This window comes from Somniosus microcephalus, chromosome 16 (assembly GCF_052327205.1).
Source record: "Somniosus microcephalus isolate GS21.2 chromosome 16, FLI_Smic_1.0, whole genome shotgun sequence".
Lineage (NCBI taxonomy): Eukaryota > Metazoa > Chordata > Chondrichthyes > Squaliformes > Somniosidae > Somniosus > Somniosus microcephalus.
This window is the reverse complement of record NC_141002.1, coordinates 84,977,985-84,998,512: the sequence shown is the minus strand read 5'-3', so window position 1 is coordinate 84,998,512 and position 20,528 is coordinate 84,977,985. Positions and strand designations below refer to the sequence as shown.

General features: G+C 44.9%; 1 protein-coding gene across 5 annotated transcripts in view; it reads left to right on the top strand.

Moving 5' to 3' along the window:
• The window catches only part of scaf11 (SR-related CTD-associated factor 11), a 69,604-nt gene extending 60,745 nt beyond the window's left edge, over positions 1 to 8,859 (top strand). For all 5 annotated transcript variants that reach the window (XM_086009395.1, XM_086009394.1, XM_086009393.1 and 2 more), the window contains 2 exons: positions 332 to 451; positions 7,893 to 8,859. In XM_086009395.1, the coding sequence (XP_085865521.1) occupies positions 332 to 451; positions 7,893 to 8,039 (267 nt within the window). In that variant the 3' untranslated portion in view covers positions 8,040 to 8,859. The remainder of the gene's footprint in view (positions 1 to 331; positions 452 to 7,892) is intronic.
• Positions 8,860 to 20,528: the final 11,669 nt, after the last annotated feature.

Sequence of the window (20,528 nt, the reverse complement as noted above, 5' to 3'; positions counted from 1 at the left end):
TTCCCACAGATCTATAAACTGACAGCCGTTTGATTTTCCAGTTCTGTGTGGTGCATGCCTATTTTTTTTTCCAGTGATTAGGATTTGTTTCTACTTGTGTACTTTTGCATGTGTACATCTTGGGTACTAATCTTTTGAAAGCTTAGGAACCTGTGGATTAAAAAGCATACATGTGGTTTGAGTAATACAGTATCATTGTCCCTTGATCTTATTAGTTTACTGCTGCCATCTATTATTGATGTGGCTGATGCTTGAGCCTTAAGTTCAATTTTTGCTGAGGTGCCGTGATTGAAGCTATGTTTGATATGGAATGCACAACTTTTTCTTATAGAAATGTACTATTCAAGAAAGAGCTGTAGAAGAAGTGAAACTAGCCATCAAGCCTTATTACCAAAAGAAGGACATTACCAAGGATGAATATAAAGAAATTGTCCGCAAGGCAGTGGATAAGGTAACATTTTAAAATGGACTGTAACTTCACACAAGATTGCTGATGGTGCTAAAGAGTATGATTGAAAGGAAATATATTTTTCAGTGGAAGAGTATATTAAGATAACTTTATCACATAGGACTGTGCGCCTTGGATTTACACATTTGGTCACTTGGCTATTTGTTTAGTTATCAGGTTTTTAGGTTGGTAGCCCCAGTGTACTGAGGTAAGAGGGAATAAATAGATGCAGTTATTGATCCCATACAGATTTGTCCTTTCAGCTAGCTTATATAAATATTTGGTGTTGTGCCTACAAATATATCAGTAGTAGGGAAACTGCTAGAGACCATAATAAGAATAATGGCCCAGAAATTCCAGAACGGGGCTTGCAGCGCGTGCAAGCCCCGTATTTGCACTTACCCCGCGCTCGTGCCGATCAGCTTCTGGGACGCCTGAACTTGCAGAAATAGAAAGCACATTCCCGGGCAGCGTATGACGTCACGCCGCCCAGGAGTGCAGCCAGCGCGAAGCCAGGAGCGTGCAGTGTAAGTGAGACACGCCCCTTGAGGTCTCAGTTTCACTGGACACGCCCCCAATGTTTCTGTCAAGCTGCTAAGGATTTTTACATGCAAAGCAGCAGTTTAAATAGGTTTTTGGAAGTTTTTTGAAGATTTTGGTAACTTTTATAAACTTTTTAAAATGTTTACATTATTTTGAGTAATCTGAAGTAGTTTTAAAGAGAATTAAAGCAATTTAAAGACTTTTAAAAGCCCTAAAAGAATTTTTTTAATTCCATTTATTTATTTAGCAATGTCGTCGTCATACGTGTCTTCACACTGTTCCCTTTGGGGAACTGTATGAAGTGGTGGAAGGATTTATGGCCATGATTAACGCTCATTCCGTGACCGTAACCATCTTTGAACCAGCCATTAGGGCGGTTAGTCCTATGGCGGGAGGGTTTTACGGGCTCCCACAAGCTATACAAGGAGGGGGGGCCACCCACACCCACGGACGCAAATATCCCACTGGATGTCAACCCAGAATTTAGAGCCGGAGCTCCGACTCCACTTGCCGGGACTGTCTGGAGCGGGGTTCGAAACCCTACCCTGATCTGGCCCAGCGGCGGGGATCCTACCGCTATGACAAAGGCCCAATCCAATTAGCAACGTGAAATGGCAGCATAGGGCTCCAGTCACGGGGAGGGAAAAGGCGCAGGAAACGTATGGGTGTCACCTTTTGTGCGGAGTGGGCCTTTTGCGTAGCAGTAAGCATCCCCACCGCTGGGCCAGAAGGAGTAGGGTTTTGAACCCCACTCCAGACAGTCCCGGCAAGTGGAGTCGGAGCTCCAACTTTAAATTCTGGGTGGACATCCAGCGGGATACTTGCGTCCGTGGGTGTTGGTGGCCCCCCCCCCCCCCCCTCAGATGGGTTGTGGGAGCCCGTAAAACCCTCCCGCCATAGGACTAACCACCCTAATGGCTGGTTCAAAGATGGTTACGGTCACGGAATGAGCGTTAATCACGGCCATAAATCCTTCCACCACTTCATACAGTTCCCCAAAGGGAACAGTGTGAGGATACGTACGATGATGACCTCTTGCGCAATGCACCTCCTTGGGCCCTCAGTCGCAGATGCGAGGGGGCAAGTCGTGCAATTGTTAAATTTTTTATTTTATTGACATGTAAAATGTTGGCCCAGTAATTCCCTTCCAAATGCGCTAGTACGGTCGGGGTACTTACGCATCTGGCTGGATGAAATGCCGGTTTTCAGCATTCACAGTGCATGTGGGGAAAACCGGCATTTCCTGTCCTCTGAACGAAGGGGTTCAGAGGCAGAACGCGTGCGACTGCACAGGCAGCGCGTGCGCAGTATAATTCGCCGCTTTCATTAATGCTTTCAGTGAGGTCCAGTCATTACAACTTACACATGAAAAAAGCATGGGTACAGTTGCTCCACAGGCTGCGGAGGAAGATATTTCTTATCGTGGAGCTTCTGAAAGTATGTATGTCTGTATATATTCCTTTGCGTGTTATGTATATATTCCTTTATTTATGTGTATGAATGTATTATTTAATTATGACTTTCAGAGAAAGTAACTTATTGGAAAATCATAATTAAAAACATACATTCATACACATTAGTAAAGGAATATAAAACATACATACATATACGTAAAGGAATATATGTGGACATACATACATAACTCATTCTCACATTCCATTCACACAGCCACAATTGCTCCTTCTACCTACCGTTCTGAAAACCCTTTTTAAAAAAAAAAAAAAATTTAAACTTTAAAACTTACTTAAAATTTCTTAAAATAACTTCCCTCCCTTTCCCAAACAAAAATATTGCATTTCAAAAGCTCCACGATAAAATATATCTTCCTCCGCAGCCAATGAACAACTTTACACTTGCTTTTTTCACGTGTAACTTCTAAGGACTTACCCTCACGGATTTCATGAATGAAATCCACGAAGTTCACTGCGCAAGCGCTGCCTGTGCAGTCGCACGCGCTCGAGGTCTGGAAATGCCGGCGTTCCCCGCATGCGCTGTTCATGCTGAACGCCGGCATTTCCAACGGCCAGAAGCGTGAGTAAGCCGACCGTACTCACGCTTCTGGCCTGGAATTTCTGGCCCAATATTAGTGAGCACTTCAAGCTAATCAAAGACAGTCAACGGGGATTTGTAAAGGAGAGGTCTTGCTTGACTAATTTAATCAAATTCGTGAGAAAATTACTGATTGGATGCACAAAGGGAAATCTGTGAATGCGATATATTTGGACTTTCAAAAAGTGCTTTTGATAAAGTACCATATAAGAGATTTGTTGTGAACATTAAGGCCAATGGTGTTGAAGTTTTAGTGAATCTACATTGCACCTTATGTAGAGGCTGATTGATAGAAAACAGAGAGGAGTAAATGGATGTTTTTTGGATTCCCAAGATGTAGTTCGTGGCATGCCCAGGGATATGTTGGCACTCTTTTCTTCTCCATATACATAAATGGTTTGGACATGGACACAGAAGAAATAATAACATTTGCCGATAGTAAATTAGGGGGCAGGATAAATGGCAGACAATTGCAGGAAACTACAGGAAGACATTGACAGGTTAGGAGAGTGGTATTTTTTTTTAATTCATTGATGGGATGTGGGCGTCGCTGGCTAGGCCTGCATTTAGTGCCCATCCCTAATTGCCCTTGAGAAGATGGTGGTGAGCCGCCTCCTTGAACCGCTGCAGTCCATATGGTGTAGGTACACCCACAATGCTGTTAGGAAGGGAGTTCCAGGATTTTGGCCCGGCGACAGTGAAGGAACGGCGGTACAGGTCCAAGTCAGGATGGTGTGTGGCTCGGAGGGGAACTTGTAGGTGGTGATGTTCCCATGCGTCTGCTGCCCTTGTCCTTCTAAGTGGTAGAGGTCGCGGGTTTGGAAGGTGCTGTTGAAGGAGCCTTGGCGAGTTGCTGCAGTGCATCTTGTAGATGGCACACACTGCAGCCACAGTGCGCCGGTGGTGGAGGGAGTGAATGTTGAAGGTGGTGGATGGAGTGCCAATCAAGCGGGCTGCTTTATCCTGAATGGTGTCGAGCTTCTTGAGTGTTGTTGGAGCTGCACTCATCCAGGCAAGTGGAGAGTATTCCATCACACTCCTGACTTGTGCCTTGTAGATGGTGGAAAGGCTTTGGGGAGTCAGGAGGTGTGAGACTCGCCGCAGAATTCCCAGCCTCTGGCCTGCTCTTGTAGCCACAGTATTTATATGGCTGGTCCAGTTCAGTTTCTGATCAATGGTAACCCCCCCAGGATGTTGATAGTGGGGGATTCAGTGATGGTAATGCCATTGAATGTCAAGGGGAGATGGTTAGAGTCTCGCTTGTTGGAGATGGTCATTGCCTGGCACTTGTGTGGTGCGAATGTTACTTGCCACTTGTCAGCCCAAGTCTGAATGTTGTCCAGGTCTTGCTGCATATGGACACGGACGGCGTCACAGAATGCAGTTTCAATTAAGGTGAATGTGAATTGGCACATTTGGTAAAAGAAAGAGAATGGAAATACACGCAAACTGGTAAACTTCTCAATGGAGTGGAGGAACAGAGATATACAGGTACAGATATACTTGACCTTAAAAAGCATGATTACAGGTACAAACAAATTCTTGCAACGGACAATTGGGATTCTGGGTTTTATATATATATATATATAGACACTGAATACAAAAGCAAGGATGAATCTATATAAAAGATTGGTAAAGCCAAGTTGGAGTACTTTATGCAGTTATGGGCACTCCAGGACACCCTATTATAGGCAAGATATAGAGCCCTGGAAAAGATGCAATGTAGGATGATGGGGGGTGGGGTATAGTAATGACCAGAGATGGCAAAAACTGGGACTGTATTCATTGGCATAGAAAAGATTAAGAAGATGTCTGAGGTGTTCAAAATACTAAGAGGGGTTGACAAAGTATTGGTGCTTATTTTCACTGGTTGGTGAATTGGTAACAAGGGGGCATAAATTTAGGATTACTACTAAAAGCATACAGGAGGAGGTTAGAGGAAATGTTTTCATGCAAATATGGAATATGTTAGTACACGTGACAATAGAAGCTGATTTGAATGGCAGCATTTAAGGAGGAGTTAGTTAAACACTTGGGGGAAAAAATATTAAAAGAACAAGAATGGGGCGAGAGTAGATAGCTAGCTCCAGGTTAGAGTTAACATTGGCACAGGCATGATGGGTGAAATGGCCTCCTTTTATCCTTGCATTTCTTTGATTCAATTATAGTTCTAAATTTGGTTTGCAATCTACTAATGAATTAAATACAGTGAGTGGTCTCGGAATTCCAAAGGTACTAAACCTTTAGCTGGCACTGTCAACATAATGTGTAACAAATTGGAAACAATGAGGCACCACCTAACATAATGTGACGAGCCAAATGACAATTTAAATCAATCCTCAAACTAAGTAAAGAAAGTGGCAAGAAAGAAAACTTCCATAAAAGTAAGTAAATGAACCCGACAAGCACAGCCTCCAAAGAGGAAGAGAGCTAGTGGCAGAGAACCCGAAAGGGGAAGCCCGAGAGACTCTGCAACTCCAGCAAGACACACTCTTAGAATGGAGCCCTTTCCTTTCTTCCCCAGAGTGCTGAGCAAATATTTGGCGTCCTTCTCCTCCCCCTAGCTTCAACCAGTGAACAAGTTTTTGGACACACTCAACCCCTTTCATAAAATGAAATCAAAATGGCAGAGGTGATCACATTGAAACATACCTCCCTCTCTCCCCGCCCCCCCCCCCCGCCTCCCTCTCTCCCCCCTCGACTCCCTCTCTCCCCCTCGCCTCCCTCTCTCCCCCCTCGACTCCCTCTCTCCCCCTCGCCTCCCTCTCTCCCCCCTCGCCTCCCTCTCTCCCCCCTCGCCTCCCTCTCTCCCCCCTCGCCTCCCTCTCTCCCCCCTCGCCTCCCTCTCTCCACCCCTCGCCTCCCTCTCTCCCCCCCTCGCCTCCCTCTCTCCCCCCCTCGCCTCCCTCTCTCCCCCTCGCCTCCCTCTCTCCCCCCCTCGACTCCCTCTCTCCCCCCCTCGCCTCCCTCTCTCCCCCCCTCGCCTCCCTCTCTCCCCCCCTCGATTCCCTCTCTCCCCCCTCGCCTCCCTCTCTCCCCCCTCGCCTCCCTCTCTCCCCCCTCGCCTCCCTCTCTCCCCCCTCGCCTCCCTCTCTCCCCCCTCGCCTCCCTCTCCCCCTCGCCTCCCTCTCTCCCCCCTCGCCTCCCTCTCTCCCCCCTCGCCTCCCTCTCTCCCCCCTCGCCTGCCTCTCTCCCCCCTCGCCTGCCTCTCTCCCCCCTCGCCTGCCTCTCTCCCCCCTCGCCTCCCTCTCTCCCCCCTCGCCTCCCTCTCTCCCCCCTCGCCTCCCTCTCTCCCCCCTCGCCTCCCTCTCTCTCCCTCTCTCCCCCCCTCGCCTCCCTCTCTCCCCCCCTCGCCTCCCTCTCTCCCCCCTCGCCTCCCTCTCTCCCCCCTCGCCTCCCTCTCTCCCCCCTCGCCTCCCTCTCTCCACCCCTCGCCTCCCTCTCTCCCCCCCTCGCCTCCCTCTCTCCCCCCCTCGCCTCCCTCTCTCCCCCTCGCCTCCCTCTCTCTCCCCCTCGCCTCCCTCTCTCCCCCCCTCGCCTCCCTCTCTCCCCCCCTCGCCTCCCTCTCTCCCCCCCTCGCCTCCCTCTCTCCCCCCCTCGCCTCCCTCTCTCCCCCCCTCGCCTCCCTCTCTCCCCCCCTCGCCTCCCTCTCTCCCCCCTCGCCTCCCTCTCTCCCCCCTCGCCTCCCTCTCTCCCCCCTCGCCTCCCTCTCTCCCCCCTCGCCTCCCTCTCTCCCCCCTCGCCTCCCTCTCTCCCCCCTCGCCTCCCTCTCCCCCCTCGCCTCCCTCCTCGCCTTCCTCTCTCCCCCCTCGCCTCCCTCTCTCCCCCCTCGCCTCCCTCTCTCCCCCCTCGCCTCCCTCTCTCCCCCCTCGCCTGCCTCTCTCCCCCCTCGCCTCCCTCTCTCCCCCCTCGCCTGCCTCTCTCCCCCCTCGCCTGCCTCTCTCCCCCCTCGCCTGCCTCTCTCCCCCCTCGCCTGCCTCTCTCCCCCCTCGCCTGCCTCTCTCCCCCCTCGCCTCCCTCTCTCCCCCCTCGCCTCCCTCTCTCCCCCCTCGCCTCCCTCTCTCCCCCCTCGCCTCCCTCTCTCTCCCTCTCTCCCCCCCTCGCCTCCCTCTCTCCCCCCCTCGCCTCCCTCTCTCCCCCCCTCGCCTCCCTCTCTCCCCCCCTCGCCTCCCTCTCTCCCCCCCTCCCCTCCCTCTCTCCCCCCCTCCCCTCCCTCTCTCCCCCCCTCCCCTCCCTCTCTCCCCCCCTCCCCTCCCTCTCTCCCCCCCTCCCCTCCCTCTCTCCCCCCCTCCCCCTCACCTCTCTCCCTCCCCCTCACCTCTCTCCCTCCCCCTCACCTCTCTCCCTCCCCCTCACCTCTCTCCCTTCTACCTATTAATATCCTCTCATGTTGCATTATCCCACACCCTCTAACCCTGCTTGACCTGAAAAATTCAAATTGGACTTAATTTCCCATGTGAAAGTCATGGGAGATCGACTAGTGCTGTAATATTTGACTCTTTTCATTCTTTGGATTAGAGTTATATTGGTCATTTTGTATAATCTTAGTTATGCAGAATAAAATTATTTCAAATTTTAAAATTTTGTTTTTAAATTGAACAATTGCTACCACCGGCGTTCCCTGCGAGCTGCGCTTTGTTCAGTACAGCCTGTTTTTTTTAACGTGCGGTCCCTTTAAATTCTGCACATACGCAGTATTTACAATGGAAAAGCCAGTGAACGGCCTGCGTGGGATCTTTGAGATTACTGCACGGCCGCGCACCTTAGGTGGAACTTTGCCTACCACGTTTGCACTTCATAATTGCACATTTGTCAAAAAGATCCATTGAATCCTGTATGTTTTGTTTCTTAGGTTTGCCATAGCAAGAGTGGTGAAGTAATCCCAGGAAAAGTAGCCAACTTGGTAAAAGCATATGTAGAGAAATACAAACATGCAAGGAAAGGGAACCCAAAGCAAAATCCTGAAGAATGCAGTATCATTGGGAACAAATCTTTTTAAACAATGAAAAGCTGTAGCAGATTGGTTACCAGTGTTAACATGAACCCAAAATAAAATGATGAGTAGGATCTTTGTTATCTATCGGTTCATATAATTTTTCCTACAAAGAGTAGATGTTTTTCTAAAATTGAAGTATTTGGGACACCACAATAACGTGAAACGAAAGCATGCTGTTGTTAGTTATTTGGAGTTGTAAGGATGCTTAAAAAGTATAATATGATCTGTCCTGGCCCCTCCTGTGGGCTGTCACTAGATCAGCTGTATAAATGTGATATTTGTTAGATGATTTCCTAATGTATCAAATTATCTCTTACTGATTTTTTTTTTTGTTAACTAGTTAAGTGTTTTTGTAAACCGTTTGTATGCTGTACAAATGCTTCCAGGTTTCACTGGAAGGATCTGGATCATGTAGTTGCACTAAAGACTGGCATCTGAGACTGATCAGCTGCTTTAGTGTGTATAGGGTCTAAACAAAGATGATTGCTTAACACTGCTAGGACTGTTGCTAAGTGGGAAAATGTTTGATAAAAGATTTGATTCTATAGTTTCATTTTTGAGAAAAGCAGAAAAGAATGGTTAAAAATGTGATAGGAGTATTCTGTAATACCTATCCTACACACCAAAATAAATTTTCTGCTGCTTGTCAAACCAGTTTCTGGGTCTTGATGGACACATGTATGGGTTTAAATTTATCCAAGTTCAGATGACAAATCTGTATTTTTACTCCAAATGTGGTATCCTTTGTAAAGGTTGAATTATTTTTAAATTGATATTCTGGTGATAATACAGTAGTACATTCCGTTTACGGTAATTATTTCATCTTTGGTGCTGACCTTGTTCAGATCATTTTAACACAGTAAATCAGTATGGCAATTGACAATTAATTTAAGTACCAGGGAATTAGATCTTATAATGGAAATGTCTATATAGCTTGAGGACTTAAATATTGAGTGGAATTTAATTTTTTTAGTATTTTCAAAGGTTCAAGTTCTGAATTTCTACAGATTCTGAAACACTATTGCCAGCAGTGCTTAATCATATTTTTGTATTGCAACTAACAATCATGTTGAACAATACCACAAACTTGCTTCTAGTTTTTGTTTATTTAATAGAATTTTGCAATAGAAGCCGTCGTACTTATTCATTGCCTCCCTTCCCTTTGCGATTATCTGTTTTTCAATGTCCCTGCACTGGGTTTTCCTTTAAGTGCTTTCATTTGTGTTAGAAAGGCTTGGCACTTTCACAATAGCGCATAATTACATTTTTGAGAAAAGGACTAGCTCATCAGGAAGACAGCATGTTGTGTATTTTATGTTGGAGTTATCTATTTTGCTGAAAAGCTTCACACTTACACAAGAAATTTTAAAAGCAATGAATATGGGAAATACATTGGATTCCAGGAAGATAAGGATGGTCTCTTTGATATGTGCTTCAATAATGTTGAAGGTGCCAGATTAATATGTTTGTGAAATAGTTTTCAACCTGCTAATAGTCACATATAAAATATATTTAAACGATGGAATATCCTGAAAGTTAAATGTGTACATCCAACATTGCTTAACATTTTACATTAATTTGGGGCTTTAATTATTGATGAATAGATCCTTAAGTATTTCACGTTCTTCATTCATTACTACTCCTCATACTATATAGGTAGACTGTCTATCCATTGCAGTAAAAACCTTGGGCTTAGGGAAAAGCTTAACTAGATTTTTATGAAAATGAGTTGTAAGAGGTATTTACTCTAACTGCATGACAAGCTCCAGAAAAGTCTCCAAACTGCCAGTGGTACTGTTGTAAGAACCCATGAAACAATTGCTCATTCTCGATGGCTTTTGGCTGCATTTCCATTTCTTGTGACATTGGCATGCATCCTTTTGCTTAAATAATTCAGTAAGAGATAGGGTATTAAAATTGTTCCTCCATTGGGAAGGAAATAAAGCCTCTTGGATTAAAGAGATTGCTGGTCACGATTCCTTTAATTTCCAACATCAGATTGAAGGACAACGTGCTTCATTGTCCTGTTTTTTTGGGGGGGGGGGTGGGTGGCTGGTCAGTGTACGGAAATGTATTAAGAGGTGGGAAGCTACTCACATTGTTGGATGAGAGACAGCTTTACATCCTGTTACTGGAGTCTCAAAAAGAATGCATCCTCAACTCAAATCGAAACAAATCCCTCAAGAAGGAAATTGTCTAGTTCATTACCCTATTATCCATGTATTGTGTCCTAGGACTATTAGGCAATCTGGGATGTTTTTTCTCCCGCCTCTCCTGAAGCCATTGACTACAGCCGAGGTACCATTTTATGGGGTGGGGAAAATGTGTCTTTGCATTCCATTTTTCATATGTGAACATTTTCAGTGAGTTTTGGCATTTTTTTTGACTATGGGCTAATGACAACGACAAACCTGTCCTCGTGGGTTTTTTTTCCTCTGTAACCACGGGGTGCCGAGGCCAATGGTTAATCTGCTGCCAGCCTGGTTGAAAGCAGCTAACTCAGCACTGACCAGAAATTAACTCGAGTCCTTCTGGTCTGGACAGCTCAACTACACATGTCTTTACCAACTAAGCCACTGAGGGAAGGAAGCCTGGTTCAACTGGTAGGCAGAGTTAACTTTTGCAAGTACAGAGTCTATATTGTTTTCGGTATCAACCCTCACCAAGATTCTGTACAAATTACCTGCAAGTGATAGCTTCACATTTCAGACTCCCAAGATGTATTTACCTGATACCAGAGGACAACCTACTTTAGGGTGCTTGAGAATGTATACCTCCGTGAGTAGCTTTGAGCAGGGAGGAATCTGCTGTGAAGCTGTTGATGAATCATGTTCATTGGAACCAGGATACTTCTAAATTAGATGAATCAGGACAAATCTTTAAATATATATTCCAGAGTCTCAAAAGGCAAGGCAGCAGTTTTGTGACTAGTCTTCCATGGAGTACTAGGGACAATGGTAATGATGATCTTTGCCATCTTTGATGCCAGACACTTTGTACAATCCTTACAACTGGATCTTCTTGGCACAGTGCTCTCTAGACATACACCTCTGCACCAGCAGATACAAGTAGACCTAGCTTTGGTGGATGCCACTCATTGGTGGGCACTGATGAAGTAGTGATGGTAGGTTTGTCATATATTGCCTCAATGATACTTAGTTGACAAATGTAAGAAGTCACACAACACCAGGTTATAGTCCAACAGCTTTATTTGAAATCACAAGCTTTCGGAGCGCTGCTCCTTCTTCAGGTGAAGTGGAGAAATGCATAAAGACACAGCTTATATAGTCAGAGAATCATGTCAGATGTTTACAGGTAACCTTTCCAACTGCCATTTATCACACCTCGGCAGAGAGATAATCACAGCAGTCAAAGGTGTGAATGGTGTCCAAACAGGTCAGTCAGGGAAACATTACATCGAACAATGAGGTGGGGTCACAAGGGGTCAAATATTGCAGATGCTGGGGTCTGTATGAAAAACAAAAAAACAGACAAAAAACATTTTTTTTGGCTGGAAATCACAGCAGGTCCAGCCGCATCTGTGTAGAGAGAACATTGGCTTGTTCTCTCTACACAGATGCGGCCGGACCTGCTGTGATTTCCAGCCAAAAAAAATGTTTTTTGTCTTTTTTTGTTTTTCATACAGACCCCAGCATCTGCAATATTTGACCCCTTGTGACCCCACCTCATTGTTCTTTGATGTAATGTTTCTCTGACTGACCTGTTTGGACACCATTCACACCTTTGACTGCTGTGATTATCTCTCTGCCGAGGTGTGATAAATGGCAGTTGGAAAGGTTACCTGTAAACATCTGACATGATTCTCTGACTATATAAGCTGTGTCTTTATGCATTTCTCCACTTCACCTGAAGAAGGAGCAGCGCTCCGAAAGCTTGTGATTTCAAATAAAGCTGTTGGACTATAACCTGGTGTTGTGTGACTTCTTACATTTGTCCACCCCAGTCCAACTCCGGCATCTCCACACCATGGATACTTAGTTGACATATCCCTTTCCCTTTTCGTTGGTGTCAAGCAGGACACATTGGTCATGCTTTTACTGTACATACGTCGTGGCTTAATAACAGGTTGAAGTTGCAAACTTTAAGGCTGATAATACAATTTACAAGGACGCATGCAAGGTGTTACTAAAGGCCCAGCATCTGTCTGGTAATTTGAAAACAAACAAGTGGCAGATCTTTTCAGCAATAAGCACAGTTTAACCTGATGGATATCTGCACAAATCAAGCTTTAGCCCTTAACTGGGTCCTCCTAACTCCTTAAACACACTCTTTTCATACAGAATATGTGGAGTAGAATGAATGAAGAAAATAATTTGCTTACCTTTAATTTTAGTAGTGAACAAAGGTGTGCATTCCTTTTCCCCTTCTCTCTAATTTGGTGATTTATCAGTTTCCTACCAGAATGGTAGATTGGTACAGTGTATTTCAGTCTCCTGGGTTGCTCAAATTAATGTATTTTACCTATTTTTGTAAATAGTTCTGTTATGTGATGTACATAGTTTAAACTAATAAAACCCTTTTGGTTTACATTGTAAATACTTTATTTACCAATATTTTTCTGATCCCTTCAATACGAAGGCATTGGATCAAACTGAGGTTATTTTCTGACCTCATGTTAGTCTCTCCAGACATTTAGTGGGGGTGAAGAAGGGGGAAAATTAATACTATCTCTCTGAAGGCCGTTAAAGGTGCAGGTTTAGTCATTTACATTTTCTATTACTCATTTCTTGTGCTCCACAATGTACCATGATCTGGTAAAATGAATTGCATTGTTGTACTTCATGTCCAAACTTGCATTGAAACGAGAATCTTTTAAATACCCATAACCAATATTTATAGTACTAGTCATAAGATACCATTCTTCGCCTATTACTGAGACAGTGGTTAACAATTGAAAAACCACATGCTGATCAAAGTTCTGCCACAGATAGGGGAACGTCATCCTTCATGCAGCGATTCACTAAATAGATTAGCATTTTATATGGTATGACCACATTGTGAAAAGAGAATCTTATCAATGCACACCACTAATGGGTAGAAATTCTGATCTGCGAGCTTCATATACATGCGAGCTTAACATGCTTGTGCCTGTGAACTTCACTGATGGGAGTTTCTACCCTTGAATGTAAATTCTGGATCACAATTAACTTTCTCAAAAAGAAAATTCCTTGCAACCTACATATAATGGGCCAAATCACCCATAGGTGGAAAAATGGAATTGTGCTATTGTAGAGGGAATTAAGGGGTAAAATTTAGCTGGATTTCTGATCAACTTGTTAGTGTTCAGACTAGTTTTGAGTTCCTACCTGAACTGGAGCAAGTGTAGTAATTGGGAGGAAAGCTCATCTGAAACAAAAATTGCCTCCTGCTTTCATCCTTAAAATCATGTGATCCTCTTAAAATGGAAGTTTTATGAAAGAAGCAGGACAAGGGCTCAGTTGAGCGACAAGGCAACAACAATAATTTAAGTATTTCCCTTGAAGTAACATGGTGAGCAGATTCTTTGACTCAATTAAAAGAGAAAAGAATATAGACAGATGCATTCACCTTGCCTGAAGATTGTTGTTAGTTTAGTATCCCAAACAAGTCAAGAAGCAAAAGATAAGACAACTTGCACTACTAAATGGACACTGCTTTCCTCCAACCATTACCAAATCTGTTACTCAGTAAGGCTGTGTACCTTCAATATCATAGAGCTATAAGCCTTTGTCAAAATGTAGAGAAAGATGATATTTATGAATTGGTATAATGTGAAATGCCAATGAACAGGCTCCTCTCGCCCTCTACCTCCAGGTTGGATGGATTTAAGTTGCTTTTGACTAGCCTAAATTCCCAATTGTAAACTGGATTCCAGAGGAGAGAGCCATGCAAGCCTAGTTTCTGCAAGAGCCCAGTGGCTCTCAGCATTCAAAAATACAAGCTTGAACTAAAAATAATGCTCTATCACCAATTTGCTGATCTTTTAATCTCTACTCAAAAGGTCCAGGAAGTGGGATGTATCTCCCATCACTAGCTGCGGGATGAACAAGCCATCACCCCCAGCCCTCCATCCCCTTCCCGGGATTACTGCAGACAACTGGGGGTGATATACATGTTTGAATGGTGAAATAAGGTTGAAATCCCAGCCAGAATACTTTTTTAAAAATCAGTTAGGACACATTTGGAGGATAGTATTCAGAGTAGGCACTGCAGTAGAAGGTATTACCCCATGGGAAGGGTATGGTGAAGTTTTATTAGAATGTATTAGGAATGAGAGATTATAGTTAAATTAGGGATTTTCCACTGAGCAGATTAAGAGGGGGGGGCAGGTATCCTAAGAGATTTTCAAAATTTTGGATGTGGTAAAGTGAAAGGTTGTATCTGCTCAGTAGTAAATCAGTCAAATGGGTTAAACTTGACAACTAGAAGAATAAAGGGGTAAGTTAAAAACATTGAGGGTTATTAGAACATGGAATCCTTTACCACCTGTGGCTAATGAGGCAGAATATCACACTTTAAAATGGAATTGAGTAAGTCGAGTCTGGAGAGTCTAGCAGCCCAAAAAATGTGGGACCTGCAGGTAATGTTTAGCCTTGGATGGAATATGGCCCCTGCAGTACAGATATGATCTGAGCCAAGATTAAATCGGGATCTTTTAACTGGCTAGTGTGGGCTGTAAAATTTTTGTGGCGTGTTTTGAGTTTGGTTGGTAAAAGCTGAAGTATAGGTGTCAGGGCCGGCGCCTGAAACGGGCGTTAATACCCTTTGCATATGCAAATAACGCCTGTTTCAGGGCCTCTTCCCAAAACTATGCTGCTGGCTGCGTTCAGCCCGAAATTTCAATCCGCTGAGCCAGTGAGGTGCCTTGGGGTGCGCAACAGCCGTCTGCCGCTTGCCGGCCCAATATCGGGTGTGCCTCAGGACTACCTGTAATGACGCAGTGATTGTTCTCTGCGCCCAGTTCACGCTGGCAGGCAATCCAATTTCACCCCGAATATCATCAGTCACCTGAGAACTCATTTTTAGTGTGGAAGCAAGTCATCCTCGGTTCCGAGGGATTGCCTAAGAAGAAGATAAATGCAGTGGTGCAAGTGTTTTTTGATCGTTTGTGCTTTACTTGGTTACTGCTTATTATCTGCTAGAAGGTTAGATAACGGGTGAAAACACTGGACCATGCAAACATCAGTAACATGGTATGGAGAGGGCAGGTGTCATCGTGAACTGCTCTAGGCCCGCAGAAGAAAGCAAGCCGAACCAATGATGAGCAGGTCCAACAGGACGCGTCATGGCAAACAGCCGGCAGCATTCAACCGTGTTCTGGATAGAAAACGGGGCAGCTCTCGTGTGAGTCGACATTCTCAGCGATCACTCTGATTAAGTCGAAGAAACACGCACAACTGCGGAACAAAAACCTGGAAGTTGCACTACGGTGTGCTGTGCCTTAAAAATTCATGCCAGAATTTCATACTTTGGTGAAAGAGAAAGATGGCGGTTTTGCAATGAATGGTGGTCGATGTTTAAGTAAATATGGGCCCAGAAATTCGGGTCGGAGGCTTCCCGCGGGTGCAAGCCCCCGACCTGCACTTATCTAGCGCGCCGGCCGTTGAGCTGTGGGCCCACGTGGGATTCTGATCCTGGGCCTCCTCCAACTGCCGGCGCGCAGTGCTTGCGTATCCCAGGGGCGCAGTTAGTTCGATGTGTCGGTTTGAACTTCATTCATAAGTTTGACAGGAAAAGCTGTCAAACCTATAAATACTATAAACCCCAAAACATCACTAAAACTTCAAATACATTTTTTTTTAAATCACATTTTTGAAAAAATTAATTACATTTTCTAACGGGGCTAAAAATAAGCTTACCTTTCTTTAAAGTATTTTAAAATAATAAACCTGTGGAAAAAATGTTTTAATTTTAATTAATTCACCACTTACCTTGTTAAAAGCAGGCCTTGCGCCTGCTTTTTAAAAGTGTAACTGCTGGAGACTTACCCTCCCGGAGAAACCTGCAAAAAAAGTAAGTTCGATGCGCACGCGCTGCCTCTCCGGCGCACGCGTTCCACCTGTCAAGCCCTTCTTTCAGGGGAACGGAAGTGCCTGTTACCCGCACATGCACAGGGCATGCACGAAACCGGCACTTTCGTTGGGCCTACGGGTGAGTAACCCATGCGTACTCGCGTTGGGACCCGAATTTCTGGGCCATTAAGTTTTTACCTATATTGTGTGTAAAGCATTTTCTGCCAAAAATTAGTACATGTGGCTGAAAGGCTGTCACCGTAGCCGTGCCTGTGGCTAGTTGGCAATTTCTATTGCACAACGGGAGTTGAATTTATAGTGAACGTACCTGGGGATCTAGTATGGTCTACTGCTGCCCCATCTCTTTTCTTTCTCAGATCAGCAAGTGCATTGTGACCTCTGTTTTCATGTCCATTTTTCAAAATTCTGTCCAAATCCCTTCAGTCCAGCTTGCACCCACCTTGCAGCACTGAGATGGCCCTGACCAAAATCACAAATGCCACCTTCTGTGTATTCTCGCAGCTTTAGTCTTTTCAACCTCTCCAGTGTTACAGTCAACCACATTGTCCGTCTCTTGTCCAGGTCTATGGGGCTGCCAATAATGGCTTCTCAAACCGTTGGCTTAGTGATTGCATTTGGTGGGAGCCCATAAAACCCTCCCGCCGTATAGAACTGACTAACCACCCTATGGGCTGGTATAAGTTACGGCAATGGAAGGCGTGTTCATGTCGCCGCCTATCAGCCTCTACTTCACACTATTCTCAAAGATATGAAAAACAATAACCTCCAGAGTCCCCCAAGAATCTATCCTTTGCCCCCCTCCTCCTTCATTGACATGCGATGCCAGTAATAACATTGCAGATACAGGGTTAACTTTTCTATGTATATTAACAAACCCAGCTCTACCTCTCTCAAAACACCACAGCCTCTTCTGAATATTATGTACACGTCATAATTTCCTTCAAATGTTCATAAGAGTAAAACAATGTCCATAATTTTCAGCCCTTCCCATAAATTCTACTGCTCCACTGACTCATCCCCCTGTTCAGACTGAACCTGGCCAACCAAAACCTTGGAATTCAGTCTGACTCAGAGCTTCATATCCCACATCCTATCCATCACTAAGACTGCTTATTTCCACTTCTGCACCCATTACCTTTCTCCACTGCCACCTCAGTCCTCTACTTTTGAAACTCCTATCCATGATTTTATCAGCTCTAGACTTGATTATTCCAATGTCTTCCATGCCAGCTTCCCATCCTCCAGAAATTCCAACTTGTCCAAAACTCTGCTGACTGTATCCTGTCCCATACTCCCAACCTTGCATGCCTACATTGGCATTAAATTTAAAATTCTCATCATCTTAAATCCCTCCACAGCCTTACTCTGCCTTATCACTCAATTTCTCCAGCAGTACAGTGCTCCCGCACTATTCGGTGATCGAACGCCGGCCTTTTGATCACTGCACCCCCTTCACCCCACCATTGGTGGTAGAGACTTCAGCTACCTCAGCCTCACTCTGGAACTCCTTCCCGAGGAACTCCCTTTGTCTCGCCACCTGCTCAAAACTCACCTTTCTGATTAAGCTCTCGGTCATCCCTCCTAATCTCTGCCTCCATTGTTTGCCATTTGTTCCTCTATATCCATTATAAAGTGCTGTGGGATTTTTTTTTAACCTTAAAGGTTCTGTATAAATACAATATGCAGTATTATTGTTACTCACCATCTTCAGCAATAGACTAAGATTAACTATAGGGATTATGGTGATGTGTGCCCCGTGCAGTATTATGATTTTGCATGGTTCATGAAAGAATCAGAGGTATTGATTGCAACTTACAAGAGACACCTGCTCCCACTGGATCTCAACTTCAGCTGGGATAGTCATTCGTGAGCATGAAGGGGCAAAGGGCACTTCAGGCTTTCTTTAGTGACAGCAATGTCCCATTTTTTTAAAATTTGCATTTGGGATCTGGATGTCGCTGGCAAGGCCAGCATTTATTGCCCATTCCTAGTTGCCCTTGAGATGGTGGTGGTGAGCCAACTTCTTGAACCGCTGCCGTCCATGTGGTGACAGTAAAGTCCCATTGCAGGTTAAGCTTGTGTACGAGACATGTATCCAAACAGGTTTCCGGCGTGGGTCAGAACGCTGAAGCATGCCAAAGGACATTTTCCACCCTATATGCCAGATTCAGGATCTACCTACGAGATGGATTTATGCCAAAAGGGAGAATGTGGTGAGGGAGAGCTCGAGCCAACATCAACTGGCCGCCACCAACTATCCTACAGGGGATTCAGCCTCACAGCAAGCACATTTCTTTGCCAAAGCACATGAAGTGTTAGGCAGCTGGTGACTAATAGCTTGGTATGCAATGCTGGAAGTGGACATCTAGATCAGGAAGATGGCTGGCATGCTACAAACAGTTGGAACACCTATCTAAAGTCCCGATATGAGATTGTAAGCTTATGTACTAATGGTTCATTGTCTCTCTAACCCACTAAGGATGGACAATGAGATGCTGCTGAAGCATCATACCTCCAACTGTTGGGTACTGGTGTGTGGCCCTATGCTGTGGCCTGGAGGATGATGGCAATATATTCACATTTTATACTGCGTTGTGTTGCTCACTATGCCAGTCACAAGGAGTCCTGGTATGTGTTGTCTGCCTAGAGAGAGCTGAAGCCTGCACTTGAGTTATTTGATGACCAACTAACGATTATACTCCTTGGGTTGGGAAGGTAAGCAGAGTGTTTGTGGGATTGAGGTGGCTAAAAGCTTACATGTCTTGCGATGGAAGATCAGAACAGTCAACCTTCTGGAAGATCAGAACAGTCAACCTTCTGGCAGACTCAGTAATCAGCACCAGGTAGGTTTCCAGTAGTCCAGGGCATTGTTGATGACTCACCAACCAACCTGCCTCACTCACGGAACCTTATATTCTGCTATTTATTGGCTGTACGGCCCATATAAAAGGTGTAATTTCACACCACCTTTCTATGAAAAAGTATAGTGTCTGGAGCATGAGCTGGTAACTAGCAGCCACAAAATGAAGATCAAAGAACAAAAAGGGGCAGTTGGGAGTATTTTTTAAATTATTATGCAGAAGTTCATTAGGACATTGCCCCATCAGAAACAATGCTGGGAGCAGAATTCATAACTTTTAAAAGGGAAAGTGGCTAAGTATTTTAAAGACAGAAATTTGAAAGGGGAATGGGATTGATGTAGAGAGCTGGCACAGGCAAAATGTGCCAAATGGCCTCCTTGGGTACTGTAAAATTCTATCTCTCTCTTCTCTTAGGCAGTCCCTCAGAACAAAGGATGACTTTCTTCCACATTAAAAATGAGTTCACGGGTGACTGATGAGTCCAATGCTGGACCTATAGTCTCTGTCACAGGTGGGGCAGATGGTGGTTGAAGGGGCGGGTGGGTGGGGTGCTTGGGTTGACGTGCGCTCCTTGCGCTTGACTTCTACTTGCTCCCGGTGAAGAGACTCGAGGTGTTCGGCGCCTTCCTGGATGCTTCTCCTCCACTTTGTGCGGTCTTGGGCCAGGGATTCCCAGGTGGCGGTGGGGATGTTACACTTTTTCCAAGGAGGGGTTGAGGGTGTCCTTGAAGCGTTTCCTCTGCCCACCTGGGGCTCTCTTGCCGTGCCGGAGCTCCAAGTAGAGCACTTGTTTTGGGAGTCTCGTATCGGGCATGCAAACAATGTGACCCATCCATCGGAGCTGATCGAGCGTAGTCAAATTCTATACTTCTATATTAAGGAACAATGTAAGGTATGTAACTCCAGTATAAGCACTAGATTACTGCCAGCTATTTTCACTGTGAAATCTACTGGAATATAACCAGTATAAATGCAAGATTTTCCAGATTTCTCCACTAATTAGTCTGGTTTTATATGGTTTTTCACTTCTACTAGGGAGCATCTGTATCATGACGCAAAAGACATTTATTGACAGACATCATCTTTTTGCTCATTGGCAGGTTTCATAAGGAAACAGTTTTGAAACCGGTCTCATATTGCTACTGGACTTACTTGTAGTATAGTACAGGTCTTGATTTCCTAGCAGGAGTGCAATGAGCAGCTTGCAGACCCACACTACCTACTGTGTGTCACATTCTGCCTAATGATGATGGACCGGCACACGTATGCAATCCCACTTAGGCGCAGCCCACCTGCCAGCCAGTTAAATAGAAAAAAAAACAAGGTGCAGGTTCTGATGAATGCACAAACCACAGTAAATTATGTTTCAGCAGTGCAATGCATGCCAATCACACTCCTATGAGGAGACTACATTTACCTAACATTCAGAACACTCAAATTTAGAAATTTCATTGGATGACTGGGCACTTTATAAACCATGGCTTCACACCAGAAATAAGTTAAAATGCATCTTGTACAAATACCAAAAACTAGAGGTCATAAATATAAGATAGTTACTAATAAATCCAATAGGGAATTCAGGAGAAACTTATTTACCC